General features: G+C 36.2%; 1 protein-coding gene across 1 annotated transcript; it reads right to left on the reverse strand.

Moving 5' to 3' along the window:
- Positions 1-3,978: 3,978 nt before the first annotated feature.
- On the reverse strand, positions 3,979-7,316 carry LOC103722556 (uncharacterized). Its single transcript, XM_008813155.6, has 2 exons — positions 6,969-7,316; positions 3,979-4,499 (listed from the first exon to the last, which is right to left on the reverse strand). Exons 1-2 carry the CDS (start codon positions 7,218-7,220, stop codon positions 4,077-4,079), a joined length of 675 nt encoding a protein of 224 aa, XP_008811377.4. The 5' UTR covers positions 7,221-7,316; the 3' UTR covers positions 3,979-4,076.
- Between the last annotated feature and the right edge of the window lie 3,029 nt (positions 7,317-10,345).

A 10,345-nucleotide genomic window follows, 5' to 3' on the forward strand; every position in this document is an offset into this window, starting at 1 on the left:
GCTAAATTCATGAAAATGCTCAATATAAAACTTTGCCTGTAACATTCTACTGTCTTTTGTAATGCTCTAATGAAATAGGAATAGTTTGCACCATTACATGTTTAATATGACTAGTCCTACATAAAAGCTGCTGGTCAAGGCTTTTCTTCTTTTTTTTTCTCACTCACTGCCAATAGAGGAGCCAGGATTTTTGAAAAAGGGGTGGGAGGGGCAGGGAGTGCACTGTCACTGCTAAATGTATAATTGTTAAACTATGATCACCATCATATTTTATCATAAACAAACATAAAGTTATTTTAAAAAATATATTTTAACTATACTAGATAATATCAAAGTTGCGAGGTATGAGGAGAATTGCTTATCATGTTTACCTTCTAAAACTTTTCCCTTCTCTATCCCACTAACAACAAACTCATAGTGTGAACATTACTGTAGAAAAAACTTGCAGGAAACATGGAGTTAAAAAACTTGCAAGAAAAGGAATTACTGATGTGAATTGGGAAGGCTATCTTAAAATAATGTGAAAAGCTCAGAATTTTGGCAAATTTTTTGTTTGTTGGAGAGCCACATGAGAGTGTCTATGGTGAAGTATTTGATAAAGAAAATTTTGATTTTTTTGTATTTATATTTGTGTGGAGAAGATATATATATAAAGGAGTTGCACATAAATTTATGAACTAGACTTGAAGCCTTGAGAATGTCTAACCCGTGATATTTGCGAACCAAGGAAAGAGCACTGCCAGTGATGACTTGATAGACAGAATCTACGAAACTTGTTTACTTAGCAAATTTTAACTTAAATATTCTGTTATTGAATGCGAGCTGAATTAATTTAACTGGAAATGGCCATGGCTAATTGCCAAAATTTGCAACGGACCATGGCTATCCCCACTCCCAAACTCAAAGGAGCTCGGCGTATCCTAAGCAAATCCTATGCCACCCAAACTTTGATATTATATCTTATCTGATATTTTGTTAAACTACACCAATAGTGAGCCCCAAAGTTAATACATAATAACTCTACTAAAGAGCCACTCAGTTTCAGCCCAAACTCTAGTGACGCGGAAGACTCGCCTCTTTAAATCACCTCCCCAATGCCAAACATGGGGCTCACATTGTGGGGCAGGAACTTGCAGGAGCTTGGGTAAGGAGAAATTATTAGATGGACCAGGTCTGTTGAAGACTTAGAATAAAATCACTTCATTTTTTTTTCTCTTGTTTATGTGTAATAGCATCACGACCGAGGATGATTTTATCCTAGGTCCACGGTGGTTCTGGTCCACCTGATACTTTTTTGTGGCCAAGAGGCAAATAAGGGCAAGGAAGCACATAAATAAAAGGGTTTATGTACATTTTTCATATAGTGCACGTGGTATAGAGTATAATTGTTATGTTCAATGCTGACAGCATGGATCAAGAGGTAGCAATCGGGTCGAGCCGAGTCAAATATGAGTTAGGTCAAAAATTTATCAATCCAAATGCGACATATTTATTGAACAGTCAAAATTTTATTTGATTCCGACCGGTTTATAAAACAGGTTATCCGACCCGACCTACATAATCCATTTATTAAATAGATCAAGACAAGTTAAACGGATTTTTAAGAGATTAAATGGATTTAAATAGGTTATACAAGTTAAGCGGGTTAGGTTAAACCGATCATAAATAGGTTAAGCAAGTTCTAAATAGATTAAATAGATTTTAAATAGATTAAATGGGCAGGGTTATGACCTGACTCAATTATTAAACATGTCAAAATGGATTCAATGAGCGAAGGTCTAAACTTGAATCCAACTCATTTAATAAACGAGTTGACCTGTTTATGACCTGAATCTGTTTATGTCAAATCCAAATCTGCTTAAAGTGGGTCATTCACGAGTTAGGTTAATAAATCGGATCATAGATTGCCATCCTCACAGGATCACCCTACCTCATCCAGAATCTTTGAAGTGCCAAGCCAATGTGGCAGCGTTGGGCCCACTATCTAGGCCAATCAAGCGCATGAAGTCCTCACCACACTATCTCCGCTCATCATTGTGGCTTGCAGGGGGGAATGAAAACATTTGCTAATACTTGGTAGAGCATGGGCAATTTGTGACACGGTTATCCAAGGAAATTCTTGTTTCCGCCAGGTTTGCTGATACCAAAGCTTCAACAATGCTGATGCCCATGATAAATAGGCCATCACGGAACTTTATTTTCCTGAAAAAGATTATTTGAGAAATGATTACTTCGCTCATGTAATTGTTTGCCGATGAAAAAGTTGTTCTTCAATTATCAGGAAATTTTGAATTTTGATAAAATTATTTCATACAGACAAATAGTTGCAATTAATTAGAAGCACTTTTATCTATATATATGCATATGATGTACGTATATTTGTCTAAAAGGCCTAGCACTATAATAGCCAATTAAATGATAAATTGATAGGTTTTTACTGCTCCATATTAAGGAAGGGCTCCTTTTTATATTAATCCTTTTAGTTTTATTTATATTGTTAAATTGGAAAGATTTGTGTGCTGGACCTACATGTGCATGCATGGATGCTATGCATGTACATGCATTCACCTTCTTACAAATGGCATTTGGAGAGGTTTGTGCAACTTATGGCGTGTTCAAGTTTTTTGTGCCCACATAGGCATTTACATCCATCATTGATATGGTTTATAATAGTTTTCTTTAATATGTGCACTAAGAGAAGAGCCATGCAAACCATTTTTGTAATATATCTCTCTTATGACTAGCTTTTATAAGATATAATAACTCTCTCAGAAACTCGGAGATGAAACTAGTGGCAAGGTTCTTTGTACTATTCCAAACCGTCCAATTTGAAGCATACCTAACTATACCAAGGGCGAACTGGCATGGTTCCATCCCTCGGTTCGAAAAATCAAGTGAGAGAGAAAAGAGAAAAGGAAAGAGAGAGAAAGGAAAAAGGGAGGAGATGGAGGGAGAGGGAGAGGCTTGGATAGATTGAGACAAAGGCTCAGAAAGCCCTTGTCTCGTTAATGGCCGAAGTCACCCCAATTTCATTTCAAAATAGAAGGTCCTAATTTTTTTGAGATTTCCGAATTGAAGTCGGAAATTAAATTGCCGACTTCAATTAAATACATGACCAAAAGAGAGGCTCCAACTTAAGCTAGGGTTTAGGCTCTAAACAAGCAAAACAAAAAAGATCCCTAACCAAAAGTAGCTATCAACCAAGCAACGCAATGATTTTCTAGAGCTTCTCTCTCTAGACTAATTTTAGTGAGAGGACCTCCTTTAGCAAGAAAGTACTATTGGCATGAGCATATAATGCAAAGCATCCGTTAAACATAAATTTATATATTCTTATTTCTCTCTCTGCACAAACAAGCTTACTGACATTTGACAATGATCGAAAGTAAAGAAATATTTTGGGGGCCTCATTTAAGTAAGACACACTAAAATAGCAACATCAAGGATCCAAAGTATGGTTTGCTAAACCATACCAAATCAGATTGGTTAGTTATCAATATAATTTTTTGGATTGAATTAGAGAGAGAGAGAGAAAGAGGTAGGAGAGAGAGAGAGGGGACGAAGAGGAGGGAGGGAGAGAAAGGAAGAGGGAGGAAGAGAGAGAGAGAGAGAGAGAAAAGGAATCCTCATTAGCCTCTCTCTCTCTCCCCTCCCCCCTCCCGCTTTCTCCCTTGTTTCATCACTTACCTTCTCCCTTTCTCTCTCCGACTTGCTCTTTATTGGTACGTCCCGAAACAACATAATATGAATCTATAGACCAATACAAGTTCTGATACCAGTTCGATGAACCTTGTCCAAAGCTTGCTGAATTATCCAAATTAGAGATTTGAAACATTCAAAAATGCTGTTGTGTGAGGGTGGGCAGGAGCAGATCCAGAAAGAAAATTAAAATCACAAGCCACCACATTGAAGCATGTGTTGTATAACTATGGTTTAAAACAATAACTAAAAATGTAATATGCAGAAATCCAAAACCCAAAAAATAAGCACAAAAATTTATAAATACTCGAGGGTTACAAAACCTGAAATAAAGGTTATGTATAAGGTATTACATTAGAACAAGATAACACTCAAAGTCAATACTTTTCTGCCAATCTTGCAGTGACTGCTCTAAGTTTTGAATAGACTTTACCAGCAGGAGACCCTAAAATTAGACTGCTAAGTGAATCTCTCGCAACCTTGATGTTTAAGAAAGACCCCAGGATGTGGATCTTAGTATCAGCAATCACAATCCGGGTCCTCGTAGAATTTTCAATGGCAAACTTTGTCTTGCCCCCTTTCCCCGAAAGCCTACCAATTGCTCGCGATAGGTGCTCCCCACGAAGCGTCTTCACATCCTTGATCTCGAAAGAGTCCACATAGAGATCATCCAGACGCAGTAGAGCAATGGCATCTGCAATATCAAATCCAAGCATGAATGCATGGACAAAGTCGGCACATTTCTGTAGGTTACTCGCATCTGGTGTATTTGATCGCGTCTTGAGTTCCACTCTCCGAGCCTAAGCAAACCACAAAAATACATGTAAGAGGAAGAGGACAAATGGGTCGATGAAATTGACAATAAAAAAAAGAAAGGCTATTATTTAGGCTATCCAATCGTTTAAAACGAAAAAAAAATGCAGCTATCACTGAGAACAGGATGTGTAACAGCATCACTAGAAGAATAATAAAACTTGAGTGAAGAACGAGTCACCTAATTTCCTCAATGCAAATGGCACCTTCATCTTTTCTTTCTTTTATTTTTTTTTTGAGCAACCAATTATTTGAGCCCTAGACCTCATCCAAGGTGAGCTCTTTGGGGTGGGGTTCCAACCAACTATGCTAACCATTGTTGGCCAACTTCATCTTATTGTAAGCTACAAAAAATAGCAAAGTACATATCAAGAAATCACTACATAATTAAAATTAACTTTCTGAAAATGTTACTTTTCTGCAAGACTGGCATTTGCGTTCTAGATACACAAGGAATGATGTATTTCTAGAACCGTCTCAGAAAAGTTTCTCATGGATAGGGTACACATTATTAAGGCATTCTGGCCGAATTGGAATCTTAGACTGTAGAATCTATAGCTTGAATGTGATTTTCTAAATTAAATTTGATCCCTCCATCTAGATTCTTTCAGGTCTTGGAATATAAGAGGGGTGCTCCTAAGTTAACAAGGTTTTGACTATGTGACCAAGAAATAAACCTCCCTCTGACCCAAGTTTCCACTAAAGCTTTTCCAGTCTGAGTGTTTAACTTGCCCAGGAAATAGCAATCACATGACATCAGGTTGTCAGTTGTATAAATCTCTCAATGTATTCTTCCTACATTGGTCCATCAAGTCAATCTGTTCAGTTGGGCATTAGAAAGGAAGAAACAGATTTCAACTGAGCATGAAATCAGTTTGCTATGTTTAGGTACCTGGCTTGGAGTCTTCTTAGTCTCAAAAGTGAGAGGTGTTCATTTCCATACACCAATACCCAGAATGCAAGAATAAAGATTTAATATAGCATTAGACCATAATCTAGTACTAGGTATAAGCAATTCATTAAAGCCATTAAAGCCTCCATTTAGTTTTAACAGAACAGCAGTTAGGGCAGGTGAAGCTTTTCTACTATCACATTATAAAGGAAAAATAATGCTATAAAACATATTTCATCAAAATGTTCAGAAGCTACAAAATGGCTTCTAAAAACCTTCCGGCAGTCAAGAAGAATGGAGTGCTCGATACGCCCCCTGTAAAGTGTAAACATCGCTCATTGTTAAAATTTTCTGTCAGATCACCAGTATTGGGGCTTGAAGATACAAATGCTAAAAGCCCAAGAAAAAAAAACATAACTTATGATAGAGTAAAGAAGTTATTTAGACAGCAAAGGATAAAGAAGAAAATTGTGATTTTAGTTCAAAGCCTGAAAGGAACATAAGGATAATAACAAAGGACCAAGGTAGAGAACAAATCATTTAGGAAGCCATCCGAAAGAAGGGAAATATGGACATATAGAATATATATAATTTAGAACTATCCAAGTATTCTCCACTTCTAATTAGCTTCAGCATTTTGTCCTTGATGGAAAAATTGAATTTTAAATCCAGTACATGATCTAAATTTAAATATAAAGAAATAGAAAAAGATGCAAGGAGTAGAAAAGAGACTTCCAAAAAGCTTTGCCACCAAACTATAAAGTTTTAAATCTCCTATATTTCCATGACATGTGATCCACCCAGAAGAAAGATTCTTGGTGATTTGTGTAGCAGTATCAAAAATACTTTATTAATGGGTGTCAACTTTTGAGGAGCAAAAGACCATTTATATCCATCTTTAACGGCAGCTGATCTGTTCCATTTCCTCTCGCCTCAAATCAACTAAAATTCTCCAATACGTTCTGCACCTTAAAGCTTATAGCAAGTGGTAACCAAAAGGGATTCCCATAATTCAGCTAGATTAGAATAATTTTCAAAACTTAGCTGCACTTGATGTCTGTATGAGAAAGTGTGCCATTGGAAAGTAAGGCAAAACAGTAATCAAATGCTTGCACAAAAGATAAAATAAATAATGAATAAATTAATGAAGGGGAGTAGGATGAGATTTGGGTTTTATGGAAGCAATCCCTTCCCAAGTGCATATCAAACGCAGCCAAACTTTTCTTATAGTCGCAGCATACATAATAATTATCTCATGTTATAAAGATTTTTTAACAAAAGTCCCATTACAAAGTCTTTTTTTTAATTTTCAAAGGCAAAACCTTAATTAAATTCAGTAGTCAAAAATCGAAACTTCCATCCGAATTCAGTCTCAAATAATTAACACAATTTCAAACACAAAAATTAGGAATTCTCACCTCTACGACTCTGCATACAAAATCCCAGCCCAAATCTCATCACAAAATTGATATATATAACTAGATCGTCTCATAAAAAGCAACCCTAATCCAATAAATTCGATGATTGAATGCTGAAAAAAGAGGAAGAGGGAAAGCAAACATGCCTTAAGATTCATTCGTATATCGATCTTCATCTGCTCGTAGACGGGGGTGTAGATTTCCATCCAGTTCCTCTTCAGCGGCGCGTAGCGGTGGGGCGGGACCGGCACCTTCCGGAACTGAACCTTCCCGTCCGACATCTCGTGGGGCTTCAACGCCTCGAACTTAGGGCGAGCGGCAGTCGGAGCCGGCGCGGCGGAGGGAGCTCCTCTCGCCTCGACCTCCATTGCGGCCACCAGAGGTTCGTTGGATGCCATGTTCGAGGGAGAAGATTTTGAGTGCGAGAGGTGGTGGTCAGGCGCGGCGAGGAAAAGAGTAGGGTTTAGGGGGGCTTCCACTCTTAAACCAGAAAGCGCATGCGATATATAGGTAGAAGAGGTGGAGAAACAGGGCTAAAATATAGGCCGCAAATGGTCGGGTTGACCCATGACCCGACCCGGCCCAATCCAATCTGCTTAGATCCGATTTAATTTATTTTGGAGGACCCGCAGGATCAAATCGGCTCTAAAATTGGATCCGTTTCATTTTCTGGGTTGGATATGGGTTTACTGAATTCAGATCCGACCTGATCCAGATCATTTAAAATTTGGACAATTCTAGATTTTCAATCTTATTACCCGACTCAATCTGATCCAACCCGAATCTGTAAAATTATTTGGGCCTGCGTATATGCAAATAAGTTCTGAAGCTATAGATAGGATTGACCCGAATCGGATCCGAATCTTTTATATTGGGTCCGGGTTATACATGGACCCGACCTGTCCGATTGACCCGAATCGGATCCGAATCTTTTGTATTGGGTCCGGGTTATACATGGACCCGACCTGTCCGATTGACCCATTGGGTCAAAAATTGTAGCGATAGTCCTAACCCAATTTTCTGGATCTGAGTCCAAAATTAGAATCCTAACAAGAAATCGGATTGGGCAGGGTCACTTATGACCCAACGACCCTGACCCAACCCAATCCGACCCATTTGCACCCCTAAAAATAACTAGGGTTGGAGAGGTCTGAAATATACATATTATATTATATTAACTATTAATATGCTTAAATTATATTATATAGTATATATCATATGTGATGCATATGTGACAGCTATAGTGGATGGTTGTGATTCAATTAATCATTTTTTTCATGTTAATATTATTGTGAATTTTGTATAAAATTCCATTTGATTGTTGATGTTCCAATAAAAGGTAAGGGTTTTTTTATATATATTAAGGTCCCGCAATAATTTCACCCCCGGTTCTAAGTACACCAAATGCAATAGTTTAGCCCATGATAAGAAAAATATTTCTTCTCCTCTTTTCCACTCAACTCCCGTATCATGAAAAATAAAAAAATTGTGAAAAAAAAGATTGTAGACCCATTTTCTTTTGTTAATTAATTAATAAAATAGATTATATTTTTTTTGCTTATATTAGTAAGTTCATCCTTACAAAATTCAAGTTATATTCATTTCTAGTTGGAAAAAATTACAGTTTTTTCAAAATAGTCATGGCTCATAAAATAACTATAAAAAGTAAGATCCTGTTTAAACTAGATCTTGACTTCTATATTAAATTTATCTTCATCCGCTTAGCCTAATACTTCTAGGATTGTAAGCGATGCACAATCTTTTTTTTTTTTTGAAAAGAAAAACTTTACTTTGACTGTTTTATTTTGAGGTATAAAAGTCATTGTATGCCCTAATTGCTTCGTATGTCAAAAATTTTAGAGATAGACATTGCATTGTAAATCTCAAAAATTTACCTAGTTTCAAGAAAATCCCCAATTGAACGCTGTATAAGAATGTTACAAATTCTAAAAGATTCGATGTACAATTTGACTTTTGATATAATGGGTGTTGCTTCCAACTATCCAAATCTATCTAAAGTGGCTAAAGTGGCCTCCAGCAGTTTAGTATTCCTCTTTGCTTCATGAACAATTTAAATGTATAACATATATCTCGTACTTGGATCCAAGGATATAATTGTCCAGAACTCTTAGTTGTGTGTCATTTTACATAACACAATAAATTTGATCTTTTCCTGAAGTCAACACTTAAATGGATTTCTAATACAAAATTCATAATTTGAGAAATATATTTTTAAAAGTTTGAGGGGACGTAATTTTTTTTTTTTTTTTTGAAAGGATGCAGATTGCTAGGTTGGACACAATAACAATAAATGTAGTCACCCAATAAATGAGGTGTTGAATAACTTCATTCTTGATCGCTATAAAATAATTTTTATATTTACCAATAATTGCTCAAATTTTAACAATAACTATTTATTAAATAATTTAATCTATTAAGACTTAAAAATCAAAATTAGAATTATGAAAATACAAAGCTTGCAAGTAGCAAAATCATAATATTTCACTTTTTTTAAAAAAAAGGTTTCTAAAATAATATAATAAAAAAATAACCACTAACAAAAGCATATCCATATCTCCAAAGTGTTTCGGACGTAATCAACATGTCTCGAGTTCTTCAACCAAGAAGCAAACATTAATTCTAAAAAATTATATAAAAGTCCAATAGCAAGATTGCAAAAACGACTAAAAAAGAATGGAAATAAAATTGCAAGGGTCAAGGAACTTTACCCAAAAAAAGAAGAAAAAACTAAAGAAAGAAGAAAGAAAGAATAGAACTAAAATAGATGAAAATATGGACCTAATCTATAAAAATAATAAAAAGTAAATATTAAAAATATAAAATCAAGTTTGATATATTAAAAATGCAAAAGAAAGCGGATCTAATTTATTACACACACACACACAATTGTATCCATTGCATCATATATGCAACTATATCCATCGCATCATATATGCAACTATATCCATCGCATCATACATGCAACTATATCCATCGCATCCTCTCCAACTTGAAAAAAAAAAAAAACGAACAAAGTGAGGGAAATTTGGCCCGAGAGTGATGGCAAGTGGAATAATAGTTTAATCATCTTCCCCCTCCATGTAATCAGCTAGTGGTCAATGGATAGAGCTACCAATTTTAGGGCTGAGGCGAAGTGGGCAGTGCACACCCTCCAAAATTGAGGCTACCTGGCTGGTTGAGAATTTGTCCTAGAAATAGTAATTCTATCAAGAGAGGCAGTTGGGAAGGGATGTCGACGCAGGGACTGAGAAGCCACGAGTATTTTGGGGGAGATGGAAAGGATGAAAGAAAAGAGGTGGAGAAAGTGGAAAGAGGAAAGAAGGCAATGGCATGATGGAGAAGAAGGGGGCCGGTAAGAGAGAGCAAGCAATGGTACAGTGGATAGGAAAGAGAATTAGAGGGTTATGCTCCATTGTATGGATGGACGGTCAAGGGATTCAAGGGAAACTAAATCCAATCTAAATCATTTACTCCTAGAAAAATATATATTAAAAGATTTTGT

This window comes from Phoenix dactylifera, chromosome 13 (genome assembly GCF_051530095.1).
Source record: "Phoenix dactylifera cultivar Ajwa chromosome 13, Ajwa_hap1_PhDact_Kaust_v1.1, whole genome shotgun sequence".
Taxonomy (NCBI): domain Eukaryota; kingdom Viridiplantae; phylum Streptophyta; class Magnoliopsida; order Arecales; family Arecaceae; genus Phoenix; species Phoenix dactylifera.